This window comes from Epinephelus fuscoguttatus, linkage group LG3, assembly GCF_011397635.1.
Source record: "Epinephelus fuscoguttatus linkage group LG3, E.fuscoguttatus.final_Chr_v1".
Classification (NCBI taxonomy): domain Eukaryota; kingdom Metazoa; phylum Chordata; class Actinopteri; order Perciformes; family Serranidae; genus Epinephelus; species Epinephelus fuscoguttatus.
Genome location: NC_064754.1, coordinates 26,182,195 through 26,207,872, shown reverse-complemented (window position 1 = coordinate 26,207,872; position 25,678 = coordinate 26,182,195). Strand labels below are relative to the sequence as shown.

Genomic DNA, 25,678 nt, shown 5'->3' with positions numbered 1-25,678 from the left:
GCTTCATTGACTCTAATGCTGTGGTTTGAGATTTTCTTCATTTTCAGGCTGGTTTTGTGGATTTGGAGCAAAATGTTGTGCGTGGGGCACGTCGTGTATTAATGATACTCATTACCTGGAGAGGCTGGAAAAAGATATACGTTTCTTCCCTGTTCGAAAACCTAAATCAGACCCTGAAAAGTGTAGGGTTAGCTAGCTAGCTGCTGAAGATATAGCCTACTGAATGTATACACTATAAACTGTTGCTTTTTAATGATTATAATGCCGAATAAAGACCTACCGTACTCTGCAGGAACCACTGAAGGAAAGCAGAAAAACTCTGCTGATATTGAACCAGCTCTGTGTCATCGCATTGTGTGCCAGTGAACATTATTTTGCTTCCTGTGGCAGAGGTCCGGTTGCTAGCAACACGGGGGGAGGCCAAACACGGTTCATCTGCACACACTGTGATGCCACACAGCTGGTTCAATATCGGCAAAGTTTCCCTTTATATTCATTGTCTTCTGTGGTGATCAGCAGTGATGTGGTGGTTCACTTTCACACTGTGATCTGTAGCCTATAGTTCGGCTTTAGCTTCTAACTGTCTTTGTCTTTTTAACCTGTTGTTGCTGAGTCAGTTTGACATCCTGGATATATCCTTCAAACACAGACTGTAGACCCCTCTGTCTGCTTCTCTCTGGAATCACTGTTTCATTTTTCAAAAATTCGCCAATATTTCTTCAGGGAGTGCAGTTAGTTACAGTGTGGGCTACATGCTAGCTCCAACTGCTCCAAAGAGGTGGTGCTTAATGAGGGTCAGTTGGGCTGTAAATATAGTTTTCATTGGACCCTATGCAGTCTACACAGTGGTTAGATAGAACAGGTTTAAACTGGTTTGTTAGTCCATATGTTCAGCTGATATTCTCTGATCCAGTGCCAACAGTGATCACCCCAGCCCTAACCTTCTGTTTCTATTGTGAAGTTCTGCTAAAGCAACACATCTGTTAATTCCAGCTTGTTATAGGCTTTACTTTTCACTTGACACTGAAACAGGAACCTGTTCCCATTTAAATCTGCACACATTTTGATACTGAGATTCCAGTTCCTTTTACCACTGACTGGTGGTTTCTTATATTCTTATTGAACTGTTGCTCAGAGGGCTCTTTGTCTCTTTCTGCTCTTTCACTTGTCAGTCTGGATGAACTGTTGTACAGCGTTTTGTTCGTCATGTACAAAACAAACCCTTCATACAAAATAACATCTCGTTGTAAGGAGGGCTTTCTACAACTTGAAGGCATGAAAGATCATTCAATCATACACTGTAAGAAAGAAGGGTTTCAAAAGGGTTCCTCCTGATGGACTGAGGCTCTACTGAAAACCATTTGCCTCTGAAGAACCCTTAGAGGGTTCTTTAAGGATTCTTTGTAAGACCAAGGACTCCATTAAGAAGCCTTTTCATCCAAAGAATCGTTTTGGGAAAAAGAGTTGTTGAAAGTTTGGGTGTTTAAAAAATATTTTACTCATGTTTCAAACGGTCTTCTTCAAAAAAGACGTATCTGTAATACCCTTAATCAGTTAATTTTACTTATGTTCTGCCATAATTGATACATTTTGCCATCATTTCATGCCATGCAATGACTCATGGTCTGCTGAAATTTGTTTTGTCTGTCTTTTTACTGGTACCTGGTACTTGGCATTTTGTATTTGGCTCTAATTTGGAGCTGAGCTCAGTTTCCAACCCATGAAACACTGAAGAACCAGTAACCCAGTAATAGTAATGATTTCATGAAAATCTCCACCCCCTAAAAACATAATTATGAACCAGGGGTGTTGTGGGTTGCACTGGACCACATCAACCGCTGCCCTTTGGGGGCCTCATGAACCATGCTGGACATGGTTCCCTTTGCCCCAGGCTGCCCTGTTAAATTAAAATCATGATTGATGGTTCAGAGATCGACAGGTAATTATTACTGTCCCCCTGGGTGGGATCTAGCAAAAACTCTTGGATTGTAAAAGGTTTCTTGATTGAAAGTCTTGGATGGGTTTTTGTTAGCACCCTTTGAATGTTGAAAGGTTCTGAAGAGAATTCCTATAGAGGGTTCTGGGTGCTGGGTCATGTCATGCTCTGCGTTATCATGTTCAGCGTGTTTCCACTAATATAATGACGTACAATGTATCCCGTTCTGCTTTTGCGTCCTAAGGCTGTCTGAAAGTAGCAGGGATAAGGAGCTGGCCTGTGGTTTGTTTTTGTCCTCGTCCCAGTGATCGGCACATCTGGGTGATGTTAGTGTATGTTGAATGGGTGTCCATACACATCCCCTATAATTGCAGAAACACGCCGACACACAGTCCTGTTCTTGTGCATAACTCTCTCTCTGGTGTTGTTGTAGCTGACCGGCGCACTGGAAACAGGCTGGTGGTTCTTCCAGCTCCGCTGTATTAATTTTTGCTCGTCATTTGTTTATTGTGTTTAATATAGGCCCATGAATATTTATCCATATCTCATAATCATCAGACTTTGATCCTCTGCCTGACCCTCCCTGTGTCCAAGGATATTCATTTATTTAAAAAGGTCTAGGCCATTTAATTGTTCTTTAACTTTTTTTTCATTTTAATGGGAAGTGGAAACCACTCTATGTGAATGCATAAATGGGTCAGACCTGCGCAGCACTGGATTTGAAATGAAGTGTAATAAACAGAGACTTCTGTGCTTTGATTACCTGCTGTGAAGCAACATGACCCTTATCATTTATAATGCCTATAAGTTCTTCTGGAGTCATTTTGGGGAAGTGATTAGTACACGCAAACGTAGTGTAATAAATAGCTTATTATAAAAGGTTCTACAAGGAACCACCAACCAGAGTTCTGCTATGTGGCTGAAGAACCCTGTATGGTTCTAGTTAGCATCTATATTTTTAAGTGTGTCCTCTCAGCTGTCCGACTACAGAATGAAGCTTTTCTGTCAGCTGATTCCAAACTTTAATGTAAGTACAGTGAATCAAATAAAACAAAATAACCCAAATAAAAAAATTAAGATAAAAATAGTAAAATAAACAAATAAAATATAATGTAATGGGTAAAATACAATTTTTGACCAGCATTATTTAAAGTCTTTTTTTTTTTTTGTGTTTAGATACGTTTTAAGAGGTAATTGTGATTTAAGAGTGGGTGAAGACTCAGTTCTCTGTTGTCACACTGGAGGCCGTAGACTCATCATGACAAAACAGAAGCTGCAGCAAAGACCAAAAGTGACGAAAATCAATTTTTTTTATTGTTATTCTAATTTTATCACCGAAGCAGGAGTCTGTGATTGTATTTCTAACATACAGCTGTATAAGGAAAGACAATATTACATTGTTATTGGCTTTAATCTCATGTGGTCACATTAGACTGCTGTAAAAGTACCCCATACAATTTTACTCAAGACTAATCCTTCTCTAGATTTTTTTTTCAGCGAGCAATTTGTATTTTTCTGCTTCATAAACAATAAAATGACCTTTCTTAATAAGAAGTGCGGAGCGCTGCTCCTCTGTGACCCTTCTCTACACTACAGATGATTGATTGCTTATCTCTCCAGTGCACCCTCCCTCTTTTCTTTTTTTCCTCCTTAATCTGTATTTCACTCTCTGTTTCCTCATTTCCTTCTTAAGCACCCTTGTGTATTTCATACTGTCTTTATGCTTTTCCAGAAAACAGACCTTTTGTACAAACAGAAGGTCGATAAAATGATTTATCTTTCCTAAAACTCATCCAGACTTCACCTGAATTTGTCCAGAAACTTACTGTTTGTATTTCAGGCTTCTTTTTTTGTTTTGTTTTGGCAGTGTAAAGCACAAGACTAGCAATATACTCTACATGTTCCTTATGTTTCTTATTGGACCAAAACCAACGACAAAATGATTCCACCAACAAGTAATAGGCTATTTGTGTAGCTGCAGTCTGATGGAGCTTATTCCTCTGTGCTATAGAGCTCCATTGTTGTCCAAAAACTATTAAAAACACATTAGTGAGCTACAGCGTTGCACTGGAGGACATCCATCCTTCCATTGTCTGTAAGCGCTTATCCTATTCGGGGTGTTGGGGAGGGGGAGATGGAGCCTGTCCCAGTTGACATTGGACGCAAGGTGGTGTACCCCCTGGACTATAACTGGATGACAAGTTCCTTCATTTAAATGAACATGGACACTATAGTTTATTTTGAGTCAATCTCACATACAAAGTCCTGTTGTTGTAGGTTGTTCCCGGTAGTTCACCAAATGTCTCTTAAGCCCCTTCCCCACTGTACAAAACAGACGCTAACACCCACTAACATCTGGCTTTTGTTTTTAATGAAAAAAGTTACAGTCGTCATTCACTCCGGGGTCAAATGACTTTGCAGTCGTCACTGGTATTTATAGGCTCCACCTTAGGTTGACTTCGATTGGCAGTGATGAATATACAATACCTGGGAGGGCTCGCTAATTTTTTCCCCTTTGCTGGCGATTTGCTATGACAGGCTGCCAAAAGTACCTTTGTTCTCCATCCAAGCAATGCTCGAATATTGTTTACTTGGCACAGAGTTTGAGAGAGCAACATATTCTCACGCTAACCTTGTCACATATCAACATTTGGTCATTGACCTTCCACGTCCAGGTATAATGTGAAAGGTACCCTGGGTGCATTGGCTGTTGACGTTCTGGGACACTGTGTCAACTTCTGCCTGTTACATGCATTGTCTTCTTTCAAAATACACTTCTGTTTTCACAGGAAGTTTACAGTTAACATACAGTCTCTTTCAAAGTAAACACACTATGTCAGTACAACACCACAAATTGACTTTTTTTCCCCCTCCAACTACTAACGCACTTGGTTGGGTTTTGACAACAAAAGCATGTGGGTAGGTTTAGGAAAAAAGAACAGGGTTTGGCTTTATAATCTTACGGGACGCGAACACCGCTTTCCCGGGTGTAACTCTGTGTTTGTTGGACCCATCCTTCACCCCTCCCACCTGCCCTACATGGGACTTTCGCTACCTTAACTTTCATTCTTGTCCCGTCATGCTTCCCCCAACACCGCTGAGCGCCGTCAAACTATAACAGCAACCAGCTGCTTACAATCCCCACATTAAAGGATGGCTTTTATCACCAGTGTCTGACGTGCAAGACCCCACCCAAGTGCCGGATTTCGACGACTTCTGAGTGAGACTGGGTTTGAGAGAGACACTGAAAAAGTAAAAGATATATGCTGCCTTCTACTATTTACCAACCTGTTTTTCAGCCCATCTGTGTCGTTGAATGCTACACACCAGAACAAAAAAGAAAAACACAAAGAAAGCCATACTTGTTAACAGCAATGAGAAAGGAGTCCATCCCCTATTTTTAGCAGGTTTTCTCATGTTTAAAAATTCTGCATACATCTGCTAATTTGGGTGGAGATGGGGTATTAATCCATGACTGGAAATAGTCCCCAACAAATGCAATGTTTACTCCTGTAATGACAGCTTTAACGCCAGTGTCCAGCTCTTGATGCAGAAACATTTCTGTGACCCATTTTTAAAGACTTAAATCTTCTTAAGGACTGAATGGGCTTGGGGCTGCGTGCCACAGACAGGAAACAGAAGTTGAAAAGTTCTTAGAAACAGACTCAAGCATTGTTGGTCTTTTCATAGGATTAGTTCCCAATAAGGACACATACAGTAGCTCCTCTTTTAGATTCACTGTTTGTTAGTTGATAATAGGATTTTTTAGACATATGTTGTAATAAAATATTATTAAATGTTTGTCTCCTCTTCTCCAGGAGATATAACATTTCCTTCCTGAGTGGCTACTATCGGCCGGATGGCACCGATGAACACCCGTTCATCTGCTCAATGGAAAGAGAGAACGGGATGCTTCGGTGCTCCGATGTGCCTCGCCGCCGTGTGGGCCGGACGTCCTGCTTCCTGGGCGCTGATGATGCCCGTCCACAGATAGAACTCAGAGCAGATGAACCAGTGCCATGTGTAAACTGGTACCAGTATTACAATGAGTGTCGGGCCGGGGAAATTAACCCGCACAAAGGAGCTATTAACTTCGATAACATTGGATATGCATGGATCGCCATTTTTCAGGTAAATGTTAAAAGGATTTGTGTATAAAGGGAAACATCTTCAATCAGTGACTGATGATGCTCAGTGATTAGTCTGGGTCTGTGCTTTCATGCAGGTAATTACTCTGGAAGGTTGGGTGGACATCATGTACTACGTCATGGATGCACATTCTTTCTACAACTTCATCTACTTCATCTTCCTCATTATAGTAAGTGCACACACACACACACACACACACACACAAAGTTGATTACATAACAGCCAGACATAGCATATTGCTTGTTACAACAGTGTGTAATGTGTGCCCTGTCATATCCAGGTGGGCTCCTTCTTCATGATCAACCTGTGCCTGGTCGTCATAGCAACCCAGTTTTCTGAAACAAAGCAGAGAGAACATGCCTTAATGAAATCGGAGCAGCGTGCCCGGCAACTCCACCAATCAGCTTCCACGCTGGCCAGCGACAGCCAACCGGGCAGCTGCTATGAGGAGATCATCCGCTACCTGGCGCACCTGGGCCGCAAGGCGTGGCGACGACTGTCCCGCTACTACGCTCACACACGCACGCGCTATCACTGCGTCTGCGTGTGCCGCAAAGACAGAGGAGGTGGAGCTGCCAGAGGGGGCGGGGCTGGGGAAATGAACGGACTTGCCCACCGGCACTCAGGCCACGCTCCCAACGATCTGTCACACCTTCATCAGCTTTATCATCATCATCACCAGCATCATCACCAGCCACATCAACAGCCTCAGCCTGAGCCTGCTGTCAGAAACGGAGGGAATGGTTTGAATTATCCCTTCATATCGCCTCTCTTCAGTCATCTGGATGCAAAGACCCAGGACCAGAAGAGGCTTGTTGCCACGGAGACCGTCAACAGACTGCCGCAGCTGGTGGTGGAGCATGGTGAGAATGAAGGGGTGTGTTTGTGAGTGTGTGAGTGCTCTTAAGGCTGTAGCAAAGTCAGGGCATTACAGGGATGGATGCACAGATTTCGAGGCCCTTGGCAAAGCCCAGCACTGGGCTCTCTGTACTTGAGCAACGTTAGAAGTGTTTTTGTTTTTGTTGAAAGACCATTAAAGGAACAGTGTGTCGGATTTAATGGTATCTAGTGGTGAGGACCACGGATTGCAACCAGCTAAAACTTCTCCCAGTAGGATTCCCTCAGGAAGTCTTTTTTTACTGAGGAGCAGAATATTCGCAGAGGTCTCTTCCTCTCCAAAACAAAAGGACCAGGTGGTTAAAACACTGAATAAGGGGCTGTACATGTGCCACATGTGGAGTGGAGCTGTCGTGGCGGGCATGCGTTCCCGAGCGCCTATTTTTCAGGGTGCTACGGTTGCCCCCCGAGATAAACCAAGTTCAGCTTTTGGAATGCAGCAGCACACACGTGACAAAGACCAACCAATCACAGTCAACAGATACCCTTTCCTTCTTCCGTAAATATCAGTCTAATAAATATGGGAAAGATAATCATTTTGGTGCAGGGCTGCCAAAGCTTTAAATCTGTCCCACGGACGATATGCCTTCACACCTGGAAGAATATCAGCTCTGCACTCAGGATTTCAGGTAAACAGGTTATGATACGGTGCTTGTTAAGGTTGCTTAGCAACCCCAGATGCAAGCTGCCGCCGCACTCTTGAGAGCTAGCTCAAAAAAAGGAACAGAAGTAGCGCCCGACCTTGCGTTTTCCAGGCGGCTATAGATGCTGTGTGTGTACAGCCTCTAGAAATAAAATAAGCAAATAAGCATTTCTGTGACAGGCCGCTAGCACAGCACCTGCTAATGTGTTCTCAACGTTTTTTCTCCGCTAACTTAGGATCTAGATGTTCAGGATGTTATTTTACTGGGAGCAGAGGTCTCCCTCTCTCTCCAAAACAAACAGACCCATTGATTGAAACCTGTAAAAAAAATTAATTAAACGGTTTCACTTAAAAAAAAAAAAAGTATTTTTGTGACTTACATACTCATAAGTTGCGGAGGGGCTGCTGACTATGGTGGCCAATGCGAAAGTGCGAATGGCCCTGATTTAGAGCCAGTGTTTAGTTGGTTGGTTCTGGGCTAGAAACATGTCTGTGCAACATGGCAATCTGTAGATCCTGGACCCGCTCCCTATATAGACAAGACTGGCTCATTCTAAGATAATGGAAATACAACAATTCTTATTATTAGGTGATTACACTAAAGAAAATATAGTTATTATATTATATTCCATTTCTGCCGATACATCCCCCTGAATCCTACACTGCACCTTTAATATGCCTCAGTCTGTGTTTTGCAGTATGATTTGATTAACTGTGCTATGCTTCATATTCATTCTTTTAAGAAATAATCTCTCAGTTCAGGCTCTGTTCACCCAAATTACCACAAAGCGCATTTTCCCACTCACCCTCAGCAGCATTTAGACATGCAGATCACAGACGTCTGACACAGTGGAGGTGAATTTAATCTTGTTTTTGGTGCTCAATGCATTATGAAAGAGAAGAAGAGCTTTTGCATGCTAGAGTCTGCGCAGTTTTTTAAAGACATTAACAAGCTTTCGGTCATAGACCTTGATCAGGCCTACAAGGCAAAGTGAATGCAAGAGCACCGTGGTGTATTTGTACACTCAGGTAATTAGCCCCAAGGCAACGCAGCTGTCTATCCCTTACATAAGATCACACACGGGGTATTGCAAGTCCCATGGCATTTGTGGACGGCAGATATGGAGAATTAGTGTTACGACGTATGAAGGGGAAGGGAAACACACATTCACAGCAGTCGCATACTACATCAACAAGGATGCTGTGAAAAAAACATCAGGCACATGCTGTCATATCTCGCAGCACCACAGTTTAAAAAGAAAAATATGTCGAATTAGAGCACAACACTCAAGTCAAACCTCTTATTCAAGCCTAAAGGTTGAGGTGTCACAACTGACAACTAATCCAAAATATTTCTCCCTGACCTTTTTATTCACATCTCCTCCTCTACGCTTGATTATCTGAAATCTGAGCTGAAGTATAGGATAAGATGTGAGAGTTAGGATGTGAATATTCATGAAAATGATTTACAGTAGGATATGGAAGACCTTTGAAGATATTTTTACAACATTCGTTACATTTCATGTGATAACAACCCTAATTGAAAGTCTTTACTTATGAAAAGAAAAGGCTTTGAAAAGCATTTGAAAAAATAATAATCTAACAGCAGCATGCCTCGCCGGAGTCAATGTCAAATTACTCAGATAAACCGCACACATTTTTGACTCAAGAACATGTCCTTGAGAATTTTAAGGTGTTGATTTCTCAGATGTAAAGGGTTTAAAGGGGTACTACATAAAACTGCACTTCCATAAAATTCGGGGACTCACTTCTGAGAGACTGGATGGTCAAAATCAAAGCAGCAGATGCCAGGATATCCTGACTTTAAATCACTTCTGCGCTCCAAAAACACAGCACTCCACACTAGACTTGGGCGGCATACGGTATATCACAGTATTTGCAAATCCTGACAGTATGATTTTCAGTACCATCAAAAATGCAGGCACATCTCCTAATACCGAAATGCTGTAGCCTATTGAGGTAATGCAGTACGCAGCATGAGCCACCAGAGGTCAGTTTCTACTGGTGAAACAGGAAGCAAAGCTAAGAAAGTTGGCGTCTGCGAGTTGTGGGGATAACATTACAGGACTGTAGCTGGCTAGTAATGGCAGAGGAGGAAGCAGCAAGGTGAACAGCTTATTTTCAAAACTTGGTGAATTAAGGGTTTATTTTGTCAAAGCCAGAGTTGGTGATTGTTGAAACAAAGACTACTCAAGATGGTTTTACTGAGTTTTATTTTGTTTCTGTCAAGGTTGAATGAAGTGTGTTCAACAGTTGATGAGGTAATTAAGCTAGTCTTAATTCAGTGAAAGACAGAAACTTGAATTCAGAGGGTGAATGGTTTTATTTTTCTGTGAAAAAAGGAAATAGATGTAAGAACATTTCCTCTCTCAACATCTTACAAGTTTATTTAATTAAAAAAACTAAGAGAGCTTGTGGAACATAGCAAACTTGACGCTGGGCGTGTTCCAATCTCAGTCCGAACCAATGCAGTCACATGACACATTGTTTGGGTTAAACATGAGCATGTTACAGTCCTGGAGGATTATTAATGTGCACCTCCTCCTGTACTGCCTTAATATGCACATTCAGCACATCCAATGCATCAAAACATTGTTTTCTAGTTGGAGCCGCGCCTCGTTTTCAAACTGTATGGTTTGACTAAAATGAACAATGACAGCAATATAGTCCACAATGAGCAGCGCTAAAATCAACCTGCGTAGTTGTCCCTCCATTGTGACATTAGAGTCGCATTTATCTTGAAAGTGTACTCTTCTTCAACATTTTGTTTACTTCCTGGATTTTTCCCACATGGAAATTCTGACCAATCAAGAGCGGCTTTCTCGTGCAAGGCATTTTATCTGGTCCGCTTGTAAATGCTGCCGTGAGAACACGAACCAACTCTAGGCAATTATGCAACTTTGTAACAAAATTAGTCCCTGATTCAGACCAAAGCAAGACAACTCTAGGTCTGAAAGCACCCTTAGTGCTGCAGTGTTTGTCTGGGTTTTTTTTTTATGCAAATACTGTCATGCACTGTACACCCCAATGAAATGTCAGAAAGGAAGGAAGGTATGAAAAAATAGATACCGACCAAACTTATTCCACAACCCTTATTGATAATGCAGACTTCTCATTAAAAAAATTGTAGTCCCAAAGCTGAAATAACCCTGGTGACATCATGATGACACCACCTGGGGCCATTTTCTCAGGCTTTGCAAAGCTCCTTCAGTTAGAAGACATAACGACTGCGTTCACAGGCTGAGTCGCTCTCCCCATTATGAGTTCCCTTGATGTGTAAAATCAGTTAAGTAACAGAGAACATACATATCAAATTTTAATACAATGCAGTAATAAATTCTAATTGTAGCTGGCACACTTCCCTTATGCAAAAAAAGCGAGTAGAAATTATTCACGATGTGCTTACATGTGTGGGGATCCTGGACCTAAACACTGAAAATCACTGCGTTCTTTAGCGCAGAGCCATTTTCAGCCAAGTCTGCCTGCTGAAAGTTTCCTTGCAGCACACATTATCTATAGACGCACACCACAGAACGACTAGATTGGATTCACTATATCAGTCTCCAGCGAAACATGAATTTGTTGTAATTGTGATGACAAGTGAACTGCTCGTGCTAGATTAGTGTTTGTTGTTATGTCATTGGAGCATTCCTCCCGAGCTGCTTGCTAATGAATTCCGCTGAAGTCTTACTCCCGCTTCACTCCACGCTCCTTCCCCCCAACGTTCACACACACAAACACACACACACACATCCCTGTTCTAATAAAAGAACTCCCCCTCTACACAAAAGCATCCCAACTGCACAGTTGCTTCCATGTTATTGAATTTTTGTCTCCCAGAAATGAAATGAAGGTGCTCTCCTTTACTGAGCAGACAATATATTGAATGAAAGAATGTCATGTGCAACACACAGAATCAACTATATATTTGTTAATCTTGTGCTGCATATGTTTTTTGTTGTGTGACTTACATCTTAATAATCTCCTTTTGTGTGTGCAGGTGGGTGCACTGGGCACCCTGCGTTACCTTTGCCAGGTGAAGCCCCGGGAGACTCCTCAGTATGCCCGTACTGTATCTACTACAACCAACTTGGTGACAATGAAAATTTTAATGAGCAGCCCGAAGACAGGCACCATGGGTACAGCAACTCATGCCATGGCAACAGCCCGTGTCATAGTAACAGCCCATGCCACTGTAGCAGCCCCTGCCGTGGTGATTCACAGGTGTCTGAGCCAAAGAAAAGGCTGTGTAAGCGTTGCTGGGCGGGACTCCAAACTAAACTGGAACTCATTGTTGGCAGCAGATACTTCAGCAGAGGAATCATGATTGCAATCCTTATTAACACACTGTCGATGGGCATAGAGTACCACGAACAGGTATGTTTCTGTGTGTGTGTTTGTGTGAAAGACTGCATGTTTGTGTACGTGCGTGCATAGCTATGTGCGTGCCTCTCGCAGATTGGATGTGACTACAGTTTGATTGAAAATGGATGTGCTAATCACTGTGTGTGGTGGAGTCAATAAACTTACCCTCCAATCAACACTTACAGCACCAAGCATATGGGATCACAGTGTGCGTGTGCGTGTGTGACTGTGTGTGGGTGTGTGCACGCATGTATCAGGAGGTGGAGAAACTCATAAGACCTGAAGTGTTAATTAAAGCGTGACCCTGGGACGGGGGAAAGAGAGTGAGCTGTGCAGAGACGGGGCAGAGTGAGAGAAGCGAGCCAGAGCGTATGGAGGAGTGAGGAGGACAGATCTGACATTGTGATTGGCTGAGAGGCAGGGATAGACTGTGGGAGACGGGGGAAGATTGCGTTTGGCCCATTTCCTGAACAATATGACAGATCTGGATGGCCTTGACTTCTTGAATAAGTAATGTTTAAGGATAAGGCCAGCTCTACTTTATCCTTTTTTTATTATCAACAAATCCTCTGAGGAGACCAAAGCGAACAATGAATGTATGAATGAATATTATGACACATGAATACGTCGCCAAAGCCCCATATAGCTTTTTTCTCTGTGCCATATAAATCGATTGTCATCTAAAAACTATTAAGAACAAACAAAGAGCCATACAATTTCATTGGACTCACATTCTCTCATTTCAGTGAGTGTGAACAGTGCAGTTTAGTCTGAAACACCTCAGAGACTTGTTTTTTGATCTCGGGAGAGTTGTTCTGTGTCAGGAAAATGTCACTGAGCATGCTCAGAGACACAATTACTTGTTTACACTGCTTTGTTGGTTTGATGAGTCGGGAGAAATAAACCACAATGTTTGTATTCACTGTAATGAAGAAATGACACCTAATGCCACAGTACACTGTGGCTCTTTTATGTTGTGTAACACAATAGTTTTAATTTGACAGCAGCTCTGTGGCATGGAGACATAAGATATATTAGATTACTTGTTATTAAGATTTGTTAATAATAAAAAAGTTCCTCTCATGCCCCCGTTTGAAATGTGAAAGTCTTTCATTCCCGTGCCGTCCTGCAGACAAATCAAATTGTTACACACCAATAATAATAATGTCAACATTACCAACAAAAAAGCCAAATTCAATATTGTTTTATTTTAAATGTCATTATCTAGAATTTCACATGAATTATTGTTGTGCTAATGTGATGGGACCCAGTCAGCAGAAAAAATGTTGGCATTGTACATTTCTGTAAACTGCAGATATGTTACGTATGAGTGTTATTATGTGGCGGATACATTGAAGGTTAACATCTCAACAATGCCGTTGTTACTATGTAATTACGTTTAGGCCCAAAAATCACTTAGCTATGGTTAGGAAAAGATCATGTTTTGGTGTACAGTACATGGTGGTAGGGGCACAATCCCGGCAGGAAAAGCTGCGATGAACAACCACTTTTCAATGTTTCAGTAAAAAAACACAGCTGTTTTCGCACTATCGCCACCAACAAGTCTGTTGTTCATCTTGAACAGTGGTCTGCAGCATGGCAGACGTCTCCTACCTTAAACTCCCTAAGACAAAGGCAGTTCATATATTTTGTCACTTTAGAAACGTTGATATGATACATATGAAACTTGCAAATGTAACATATTTGTAGTTTGCGGAAACGTACAATCAAGAAACGACGGCAGAGGAGATACCCGCACACCAATACAACTGGGCTGGACAATGATGATGGTCAAGGACTGAAATATTTGCTGCTGGTTTTACTGACTTATTATTATTTTTTGCACTTTGAGCACCCTTTGTTTTGTGCATGAATGTTCTAAATAAATTGTCGGTGAAGATTCTCAGTCTTAAAGAAATGCAAGCAAGTCCAGTTGCCTACGATATAGCACTTACGATACTTAATAAATTGACTTTTTTTTTTTTTGCATTGATCTCAGCCTGTGAACCTTTTTTGTGGCTGTCCAGCCCAGTTGTATTAGTGTGCAGGTATCTCCTCTGCCATCCTTTCTTGATTGTCCATTGTAATGACGCAAGATAATTTTTTTTGTTGCCCTACGTAGGCATAGTTTCACGGCAGCCCTAAGACTTTATGGGAAAATACAATGGCAACATTTTCTCCTGGCAACTGGGGTGGAAATTCAGAGAGTCTGAATTGTCTGCATGCAGCTCTCAACATGGAGGTGGCTGAGCTAGCAGCTAGCAGCTAACAGTGCTAACTCCATAAACACCACTAAGTAACAGCAACAGTGCTGACAGAGCTAACGGTGGAAATTGGGTTGAACTTAAGGGTGGTGGCTACAATTCTGAGATGAGGCCATTCCGATATCAGCGGTAACGGACGTATAAGTGCAGTGCAAATTGGCAGCCATGAGCTACACAATTGGACATACACATGCATGTGTGACCAGACTGGCCTACCACAACATACCAGCTCAGATTATAACACATACAAAGGGAGCATGACTTCATCTTCTGCTCAGGACGCTGTTACTTCACAATACCTTAACATAGCAAGTAGTAGTTTGCTGCTACATTAATGCTCTGAATGTCACATACAAAATCTTTAACCTTAGATTATTTAACTTATTTGACAGGAATCTGAGAGCAAGACTATTTTTAGGTATTATCAGTCTGAATCAATCTTGAAAGCTATGCCAACATGAGAACGTTCCTGTTTGATGTGAATTATATTAATTCAGCTTTAGATGTGCTCCTTCCAGTCATGTGTCCCTCCTGCAATAACTCTACAGCCCCAAGAGGGGCTCGCACAGCAGTTTGAGTATCGTTGCTTTAAATGGTATCAATAATATTATAATAATAAAAGTGTATTCACTTGCTCTACTCCAAAGGACTGTGGGTAAAAATATACCTATATTCACATCAGGGAGCAGCCTCTCTTTCCATATCTAAGACGTCGTCATCCACCCAAACCTGCATTGTAGCCTTGAGTGGCATTTCAGAAATCCCTAACATGTTGACTCTACTGCTCTCTTCACTGCCAGTCTGTCTGTCTCTGTTTATTTGTTCATTTTTCTCTCTGCCTGTCCAATATCTGCACATCAATCTCTCTCACTTTTCTCTCCACAAACGCTGCGCCGCTCCAGCCGCAGGAGCTGACAGATGTTTTGGAGATCAGTAACATGGTGTTCACGAGTCTGTTCAGTCTGGAGATGCTGCTGAAGCTCATGGCTCTCGGGCTCTTTGGGTACATCAAGAACCCCTACAACGGCTTTGACAGCATCATTGTCATCATCAGGTGGGGCTCTGGGGAGTTTCTTTGACTGTGAGTTTTCCCCCCAAAATGGGAATTCTGTTAGCAGATATTTGTCTTGTCATTGGAAATCCTTCAGTGCGAGTCAGCAGTGCAGTTACATCTCCCAAACTGTCACAGTGGCTCTGGCTCTGGCAGTGAAGCCATGTGGTTGCACTCTTCGTCCAAGGGGCCTGTGTTCACTCCATTATGTAGTACTACAAGCTAAATTATGTATCTCTGCTTGAAGGCTTTGCTTGTTTACTGTGCCAGTGCACACTGCTGTCACCTTCTTTATTGGCTGGTAAGTTGTAAACAGCATTGGCCCATTTCCTCTTTTCAGTTGCCACGTTGTCACAAGAAAAATTACTTACCGCTTTCCCTACCTGGAAGCAAAGGCTTCTGTGGGCGAAACTAATGCTGACTTCAAAAGAATTATAGCTGAGGTTAAGTACATATTGATTCCTTTGGTTGCTTTAATGTGGGTTTAATTTCGTGTTTATAATCAGCTTGTCATCGTCGTGTGTTTCAGTGTGTGGGAGATTGTTGGTGAGGCAGAGGGAGGCTTATCGGTGCTGCGTACCTTCCGTCTGCTGAGAGTTTTGAAGCTGGTCCGCTTCCTTCCTGCCCTGAGGAGGCAGCTGGTGGTGCTGATGAAGACCATGGACAATGTGGCCACGTTCTGCATGTTGCTGATGCTCTTTATATTCATATTCAGGTATATTCTTCCTTTCTCTGAAGGCGATACTGCAGGGCTGATTCACGAGAGACTCACAATATAGTTTCTCAGCTTTAATTACACAGATTATACCTTACAAAAATCACAATCATTACTTCTGACCTTTTTCTTACGCTGTTGTAGAGCATATTGCCACATGTATCATCACCTTCTGTGCACACACAATTATTCACCCAGGCAGCATTACATATCCATATTAAATTACCATGTAATGAAAGTAATGCATTGTGTTTTGTGTCTGTTTGTGTGTTGCAGTATCTTGGGGATGCATTTGTTCGGCTGTAAATTCGGTTTGCGACAAGATGGTGGCGACACGTTACCTGACAGAAAGAACTTTGACTCTCTGCTCTGGGCGACTGTCACTGTGTTTCAGGTTAGACAAACACACCAGCATGTACAGTCTCTCACACAAATACACACATACAGATGCAGTGGAAGAAGAATACTCAGATTCTTCAGTAGAAGAACTAATACCACACTGTTAACATACCCTGCTACATGGGGCGTCGGTAGCTTAGTGGATAGAGGTGATACCTCGCTGCAGCTGTCGCGAGTTCCACTCCCGCTTGCAACCCTTTGCTGCATGTCGTCCTCCCGCTCTCTCTGTCTCCCCATTTCACACTGTCCTGTACATTAAAGGCAAAAGGCCTCAAAAAAATAATCTGATAATAAATAAATAAAAATACTCTGCTACATTTCAAAGTACTGCATTAAAAACATTCTTCAAGGAAAAATATGGACGTATTATCAGCAAAATGTAAAGTATAAAAAGTAAAAGTACTCATTTTGCAGAAAATGGGCCCTGTTAAGCCTCGTTTCCACCAAGCAGTACGGTACGGTTCAGTTCAGTTGGGTAGGATTTTTTTCTGTTTCCACTGTGAAAAGTTGTGGATGGTACCAATGGAACCGTTCCATACCGTTCCCATTTTTGGTCCCCCCTCTGTTGGGGTACCTAGCACACAGATCTGGTACTAAAAGGTGGAGCTGTGAACACTGCAGTCTGTTGATTGGTCAACAGCGGACAGTCACTCTGCTCAGGGCTGAGTTGTGGCTGGTTTTGAGGCTCATGTAACCACTGTTCATACCGTGGAGAATTACATACATTCATAAACTGTAACTATAAAATGAAAGGATGTTTTGCTGCCTCTTGCAGCAGCTGGAGTTAGAGAAAAAATAACTTTATTCACTGGGCCGACTGCCGGTGACTTTTAAGGTGGAACGTTAACTTGTAATGTTAGTCAATGCATGAGTTGACGATGTGACTCAATCAACACACCTTAAATTTGACAACTTTAAACCATCACTTTAGTTTTTATATAACATACACTTTGAGTATTGAGTGGATTTTCAAGCCTTTGTATATACTGATTTCAACAGCACATATTCAAATCCTCACTCTGAGAAAAAAAAAAGCGTTGCTGAGCATCATTCCTGTGGGCTCCAGCAACACTAAACCCCTGAGCTTGCCTTAGAGGGACTAAATGCACAAACCTGCTATTTTTAATATACCCCACGGAGACAGACTCTCACTGCAGCCTGTTTTATTTTGTTCTGAAAATGTCGGCATGCAGCCTTGTTCTGTGGACGATAAACGAGGTGCAGACTGATGAAGGAGTGCTGGACGGAGCAGTGAGTGACAACAACCCCGCCCACATTTAAGAGTACTGTTTGCGGTGGAAACACCAGGGTCTAGGTACCATGTCTGAAGGGTTACTTTTGGCTCCAAAGGTACCATACCGAAAGTGTTTGGTGGAAACAGCGCTTTAGTGTTTTACTATTACTGAAAACGTTTTTGGATTAATATTCATGTGTATGTTGCATTTCACTGCTGTAGATGTTTAATCTACATCAGTGCATCATATTCTATAAGATCATCATATGTTTGTAGCGTGGCTGTCAGAAAAAATCAGAAAAAGAGCTCTGTTTCCAGCTTTTTGATGATGTGTTTTTCAGCTGATCCAAGAGGGCTTTTACAGAGTTTATTTATAATAAGAAGTAGGATCATTTTCTTAACACAAAGAAACATTTTATCCTTCAGTTTGTCACAAACATGCAACAGCAACACATCTTGAGATACATGGTTTTCACTGGACAGGAAGCGTATGAAAAACTGTGATATGAAAAGAAGTTAAAGCCTCTGGAAACCCAAATCCACAATAGCCTTCTAACTATGTAATTTAGGGTCTTATGTACATAATATTAAACATGTAAAACAATTAGAAATCTGTTTCCATCCAAATTCGAAATATCCGTCTATCTGTTTAAGTTTTTGTACATTCTTGAAATTGGGTTTGATTTGGCCATGGTTATCTCTGAGATTTATTACGCAATAAGTTCCAAACCAATCATAAATCATCAGTCAGTGTCTCATTCCGCCCCCCAGTGGCAGCGCAACAAAACCTTTCTGCTCCAGCTAAATCGAGAAAGATGGCCGGCCGGCACTGGTCTCTCCTGCTTTGACGGTTGGTGTGTGTGTCAGAGTAAAGACATATTTAATCTATTAAGACTGGATGTGTTTGAATGAAAAAGGCTATTATCAGAAAAACGGAGCAGATTTATGTTTTCAATGAAAATGTATCTCAACGAAGAAAGGCAAAGCGCTAGCCTCCCATTGTCATTCATCTCAGCTAATGGCCGGGCTCAACCGGGCACATCTGCAGCACGAGTCCCGTAGCAGCTCGCCCCCCTGTTAATCAATTACAGCGGCTCCACCGGCAACGGGAGCGGCGCGACAACTCTATTTTACACAGCTCTTCTATTGTTTATCCATGACACTGTGTCCGTGGCGGACATTTGAAAGTGAGTAGATGACAAACAGTACAGTAAACTTGTAGATAACTCAAATATATGTAATAACTTAGGTGGAAAATGCTTTAACATTTCATGCAGCCTACATGCAGCCTCTCGGCTCAGCAAACGGTAAACAACCCCGCCGGCTTCTCTACGTGTCACTTCTGTACGCAGTCAGTGGAGCCCAGTTGAATATGCCGCGACGCTACGCTGTACGTTTGCAGCCGGTGGAGCCTGGCCGTAACATTGCATGTAAAAGTTATGCTAACTATTCTACGAAGTAACATTAATATGAATCACAAAATATTTTGAAACTTACCATTCAGTGACCACCTCAAAGGAATCATTTTCAGCTTCTGCTTCGTCCTCTGAATCATCAGAGGGCTCAAACATGTACGGCTGGATTAAATTTGTGGCAGCCATTGCTGAGCCAGGGAGATGTCAATCAAAACGAGGGAGCTGTCAATCAGAGCGTTATCTGCCACGCCCACTCTGTCCTGGCAAGTGGTCTAAACAGCAAAATGAGCTGTTTTTAAACCAGGTTTTCTAATAGTTATTAATGGTTATTTTCACTCAGACTTTTGTGGATGATTAATGAGACACTCGACTTTGATATAATATTTGCATTTTTACTATTTCAAGCTGTGTTTCCAAAGGCTTTAAAGCTGTCAGACAAATGTAGTGGAGCAAAACTACAATATTTACCCCTTAGATGTTGTGGAGCTTAAGTATAAAACTGCATTAAATGGAAATACTCAAGTAAAGTACAGGTACCTTAAATTCGTACTGAAGTACAGTACTTAAGTGAATATATTTAGTTACACTTCACCACTGCATTGACTGCACTGACAAATACATTGAGTGACCTGTGGCTTAGAGATAAGGCGGGTTGTTTGATCCCAGACTCCTCCAGTCTGCATGTCAAAGTATCCTTGAGTAAGATACTGAACCCCAAATTGTCCCCGATGGCTGTTCCATCAGTGTTCGAGTGTGTTAATAAACTGAGTAGCAGGTGCATGGTAGCTTCGGCCACCAGTGTAGGAATGTGTGTGTGTGAATGGGTGAATATGGCTTGTAGTGTGTTTGGAAGACTAGAAAGGCGCTATACAAGTGCAGTCCATTTATCATTTAGAGGTATTTCCCCATCAGTGAATGAATGTTAAATGTAATTTTGAAATTAATTTGGTTTAGATTCAAACAGCAGCTGCTGCCGTCACCGCTAGTAGCCCTGACGACCCTCTCCATTATTTCATTTGCTCCAATTTGGGATCGCTCACACTTGATATTTCAACAAAATATAAAAACTCTCCCAGTGGGCAGGTAAGATACGCTTCACAAGCAGTGTGGGAGGAAGAGTAATGAAACAAGCACTCCACAGGAGCTCATTTAACACTGATGAGCATCATTACCGTTCAACTGACAATGAGATATTAAAGGAAGAATCCACTCATATTATTATTATTATACTGTATCTCAGACAGCTGCTAACATTGTAGGTTGCATCTCTGGTTGTGTTTGTATTTTTCATATCTGCACATACGTTTGACTTCCACCAACTCTCCCATCTGCAGATCCTCACCCAGGAGGACTGGAATGCGGTGCTCTATAACGGGATGGCCTCCACCACACCGTTGGCTGCCCTCTATTTCGTCGCCCTCATGACCTTTGGCAACTACGTCCTCTTCAACTTGCTTGTAGCCATTTTGGTGGAGGGCTTTCAAGCCGAAGTAAGGGCAAAGATGTAGTTTTATTTGAGCTGCTTAGAGAACGAGGCAGGGGGAACGAGACTAATTGAGCTCTGTTGTGCTGATGATACCAAAGCTGCCTACAAGAGAATAATCTCCACCATCCTGCCTGTGTGGTTTCTCCCCTCTCTCTCTTTATCCATCACTCTTTTTCAGTCGTCCTCCCCTCCCCTATGTCTCTCTCGCTTTCTATCCCCTTGTCTCTCTTTCTCTCTATCTCTCTTTCTCACTAACACACGCACGCACACACAAACACGCCTAGTTCTCTCCAGGGTAGGGATGTGTTTGATATCGCCTGCCATTCACAGCTGGTGAGCTTTTGTTGTTTAGTTTTCATCTTTTATCTCCAGCATCAGAGAGCACTTGCTCCCCCCCCCCCCCATCTCAAACTCACACACACACACACACACACACACACACACACACACACGCACACACACCCTTTGCCAAAGCCGTCTGCCTCCATCTTTCTGGCGTGAATTTTAATTAAATTCAGTAAAGCTTTATTGGCGTGACTACAGGAGATCTTTGCCAAAGCCATGCACATAACTCAACTAGAGAACACTGGAGATCCCCTTCGCCCGTCTGCCTCACGCTCTTTGTCTCTCAGTCTCTCCCTCTCAACTTGCTCATATTTTTCACAGTCAACAGACAGTGAGAAAAGAGAAGGTGATGAAGATTATGATGATAGTGGTGATTCCAGTGTGTATGTGTGTGTGTGTGTGTGTGTGTGTGTGTGTGTGTGTTTAGGGTGATGCCAACAGATCTGAGACAGATGATGAGAGACAGTCGCTCTCCTTCGAGGATGAGGAGAAGCTGAGAGAGCTGTACGCTGCAGGTACAAACTCTTAGATCAACACTGCACTCACTTACAATCACCTTAAAGGATCGCTTTGGTTTATTGCAACTGGCTGCTGCTGTTGTTGCTCTGTTCAACGTTCTTATTGGCAATATAACATCGTACTCACCAAAGTTTGCTGAGACCTGGGAGTGTATCTTTAAAAAGATGTCAAGAAAACAGACAGATGATTATACAGGTTTTGAAGCAACATCATGCAACCTTTTTTAACTTGAAATAACAGCTTCAAAATCATTAAAATGGTACTTTGACTTGTAATCAGGATAATGGTGCCTCTTTCCTTCCCACTCCGTGCACTGAATGCTTATCCTGGCATTATGTAATTTCTGATACGTGGGTAGGATCTCCCACAAGAAGTGCGTGATGCTTTACAGCACCACATCACACACCACCAGCTAGCAGGAGCTAGCTTGATATTCTCAGTACGGACATCATGGCAGAGGTGACGAACTATTGTTGTAAAAGTCCCAATGTGATCTCATCCCTACACCTCATATTTTGCCACTTGGTCAGAGGCCCCAGGTGTAACTAAAATGACGCCAGGGGCAGATTTTACATTGAATCCTGAGGCAGAAGAGGTTGGTGGCAAAAACAGGATGGGGGTTAGGGTTAGGCAACAAAACTACCTGGTTATGGTGAGGAAAGAATTATGGACGTTGCTAAAAAAACACCCAGCTTTGAGTGGCACAAATGCCAAAACCGATGTTGTTGTTTTTTGGTCAAGTCTCCTGGGTCAAAGCCTGGTGATGGTGGAGACGTCCACCTCTCAAACCACCCACACTGAGTGGACTTAATACTCTTTAACCTACATCCATTGCTCTTAGTGTCTAAAAATGTTGCAGATGGGTTTACAGTGGAGTTGGTAAAAAGCCTGGTGCGTCTCACACAGATGCTAAATGGTGCCTTCGGTGTCATTATAGTGACACCAATACATTGTTAGCAATGCATGAGTTATGCTTTGTAATTGAGCAAGCTAATGTTTATACCATACTGACATAAGCTGTAGTGATCTGCCTCAAGGCTAAATGGAAATCTAACAGCAAAGTGTGCATCCCTGCCAATGTCCACTGTTTCCTGTCCATTGATTTATTTGTGGCGACCCGCCCAAATATCAACATTGACCACTATATCTTGATTTTTGATTTTTTTCAACTATTTAAAATGGGTCACATCTTATTTTATTGTAGAGCTGCATACAGGCATTGACTACTTCGCTTGAGGGGGGTGGGGGGTGGGGCAGCACAGGAGAAAGAAATTCAGTCGACAGCTGTAGTGTCTCAAATACAGTCAGTGCAAGCCTCAGCATCAGGAGTCAGCAGCAGCACTGACTTGTGTAACCCATGTAATGGCAGCAACAGAAAGTTTGCTGATCCGGCAGGGAGTTGGGGTGGCCTGAGATCAGAACCCTAGTGCTGGGGTTTACGCTGGCTGAACTTGAGTTGCTATAGCTGGTAACTGAAGGGCCACATTTACAACAGTGGTGTACCACTCTGAAATTGTAGCAGTGCCAAATCGCAAAAATGCCAATTCTTGCCTATTTTTAACAACAATGTCTAAAAATATTGGTATCTACATTTTAAAAATGTCAATATGTTTTTTCTTAAAAAATAAAATGTGTACTGCACTTCAGGTCCTAAAATTCCCTAAACAAACACACCAAAAAATGTAATGTTGGCACATCCTCTGTGTCTTCAGTGGTACCTGCAGTTCAGAAGATAACAGAAACTATCATAATAAGTTAAATGTTTGTGTCTGCCTGTGTGTGTTTGCAGAGCTCAAGATCCAGGCCATGATGCTGAGCCCCAATGGTCTCCTGAACCCCAAAGCCTCCATGCCGCACCACCCTTCTCTTCCTGCTCCTCCTCCTCCTCCTCTTCCTCCTCCTTGTCTGCCAGTCATCACACACACCGCAGCCACACCCACCATAAACTCCAACCAGTCACGTCGGCCGAGTGGTGCTTCCATGGACATCCACAGCCTTGATCAGAGGTCACCGGTGAGCCTTGGACACCTGCCTCCTCTTATATTATCACCACATGAAATAGCAGTGATAAAGTTGATTTACAGAAGCACTCAAAAAGAAAATGATGAAATATATTAAGAAAAGGAGATCAAGGCAGATCAAGCAGTGCTTTAGATGTGATAAGGAAGATGAATTTATGAATTCTAAAACAGCGGATTGTTTTGCACAAATTAAAACCCTTCAGTGTTGTCTCACTGAACAGTTAAAGACCTTAAAGACTTAACCTAACCATCGACTTGAATGCCTTCCCTTCCACATAAAACATTTACAAGGCCAAATATCTTGCAACCACCACTTTTCGGCCAGCCTGTTCTATTTACTCATGTCTCAGGTCTGTGTCAATATGTCTAATACCCGAGAGGATCCAAGCAAACTTACTATCAGTTCGGATCATGTGGCGTGTCAGAATCATCACAGGAGAGAAATGTGGTTTTTGAGGCGTGACAGGGAGTGTAACCTGTGTGCTGCAGAGAAAAATGACATGCATTGCTGCTCTTTTCAACTGTCACTGCCTGTTAATTGGTGGCACGCTGCAGTCGGTGATGGTGTTCTCTCCAGCTGTGGATGTTGGAGTGGTTCGAAGATGGGGATTTTCCACTTAAGTTTTCCTGGCCTTTTTGTCGTGTGTCAGGTATTTTTACCAATTTGTGGTGTTTCTTTTGCTTGTAAAATGTCGTAGGTGCTTTTCATTGTCATCACCATCTTTTGAATCCAGTTTCACACAGCACACTGCATATTTTTCTTTCTTTTTACGGTACAAGCAGTGTTTTTGTCAGAAGTCGTGGTGAACAAATATATTTGTTCTCTGAAAAGCTTTTTCTTATATTGTATTTTTCTCCTCCGTCTCTGAAACATCAGTTTCATTTCCATTAATGTCCTGCCCCCATTTTTCTGTGCACAGTTTGTTAGGTGGAGAAACGCTCACTTGTCATTTGTTGATCCAGCTTCTACAGAAATCAGGAGCGCTCTGTGACGTTTTGTTTACTCTGTGTGCAACTATTTTTTGTTTTGATTTTTTTTTGGGGTGACAGCCAGGAGATATCCTGGCAGTAGATTCATAGTCACACATTCAAATCTCAGCCAATACAAAAGATGTTTGCTTTAAATATAAAACAAATTGCTCAAACAACCAAAAAAGCAGAGACTTGTAACAAAAAAGTAAAAATTATAGCAGAGAGACCACAAACACAAACTTGTTCCTTCAGATAAATAGAAAGTGTATTAACATAGGAACAGAGACACTGCTGGGATCCATTCCTTCTCTCATTAACGCTAAGTCCAATAAAACAAAATAGTCTGTCCTGTTTGACAGACAAATAAATAGATAAATTACAGAAACAAAATATATATGAGTCTAAAAGGAATTCCATCTTTCATTTCCTGGCAGTAGTTTAAAGTTTTCTGGCCACATTTAATTTCAGTTCTTTCAAAAAACTGCACCACATACCTACACACACACACACACACACACACACCTGTGACAGTCAGACGGTCCAGTGGTTTTTCTGTGACTGACCACTTTCGATGTTTGATTATGTCCGTTGTTTTATCTAGCTTGTGTTGAATAAGGGACTAAACTACCTTGACATAAAGCTTTATTTTTTACTGCGGTTGCCAAGCTACTGCTTGAATGGCTCTTGCTACCACCTCTGGAAGGCGCAGCTTTTTGACTTTTTCATGACATCAGTTTAAGGCATCCAAATTGCACTGTACTTTGGTTGGTTACAGTTCGATTTGATACAATGGATCTATCCACTGATACTAACACAGCAGAACTGTTGTCACGTAAAATGAGATCGCAAAGGCCTAAATTGAGACTGTGATTAGTGGTATTAATGATTAACCATTTAACAGTTAACCCACAATAAGAATTTTGTCCGATTAACAGATAAAAATATATTCATTCATTAATTTACCGTGACTGCTTATCCTGTTGGGAGTCACAAGGGGGCTGGAGCCTATCTCAGCTGACATTGGGCGAGAGGCAGGGTACACCCTGGACAGGTTGCCAGACTATCACAGGGCTGACACATAGAGACAGACAACCATTCACACTCACATTCACACCTACGGACAATTTAGAGTCACCAAGTAACCTGCATGTCTTTGGACTCTGGGAGGAAGCTGGAGTACCCAGAGAAAACCCACACTGACACGAGGAGAACATGCAAACTCAGCACAGAGGGGCTCCCCCACCCT

The 25,678-nt window shown here is 42.2% G+C and overlaps 2 protein-coding genes across 3 annotated transcripts in view; one reads left to right on the top strand and one right to left on the bottom strand.

Moving 5' to 3' along the window:
- pdia2 (protein disulfide isomerase family A, member 2) overlaps positions 1 to 25,678 on the bottom strand; it is a 177,197-nt gene that overhangs the window by 87,961 nt on the left and 63,558 nt on the right. The gene's annotated exons all lie outside the window — the stretch shown is intronic.
- The window catches only part of LOC125885728 (voltage-dependent T-type calcium channel subunit alpha-1I-like), a 67,271-nt gene that overhangs the window by 18,505 nt on the left and 23,088 nt on the right, over positions 1 to 25,678 (top strand). The window contains exons 7-16 of the mRNA XM_049571461.1: positions 5,755 to 6,067; positions 6,162 to 6,254; positions 6,366 to 6,948; positions 11,647 to 12,023; positions 15,178 to 15,329; positions 15,856 to 16,041; positions 16,318 to 16,435; positions 20,424 to 20,579; positions 21,348 to 21,435; positions 23,229 to 23,452. Coding sequence (XP_049427418.1) covers positions 5,755 to 6,067; positions 6,162 to 6,254; positions 6,366 to 6,948; positions 11,647 to 12,023; positions 15,178 to 15,329; positions 15,856 to 16,041; positions 16,318 to 16,435; positions 20,424 to 20,579; positions 21,348 to 21,435; positions 23,229 to 23,452 — 2,290 coding nt within the window. The remainder of the gene's footprint in view (positions 1 to 5,754; positions 6,068 to 6,161; positions 6,255 to 6,365; positions 6,949 to 11,646; positions 12,024 to 15,177; positions 15,330 to 15,855; positions 16,042 to 16,317; positions 16,436 to 20,423; positions 20,580 to 21,347; positions 21,436 to 23,228; positions 23,453 to 25,678) is intronic.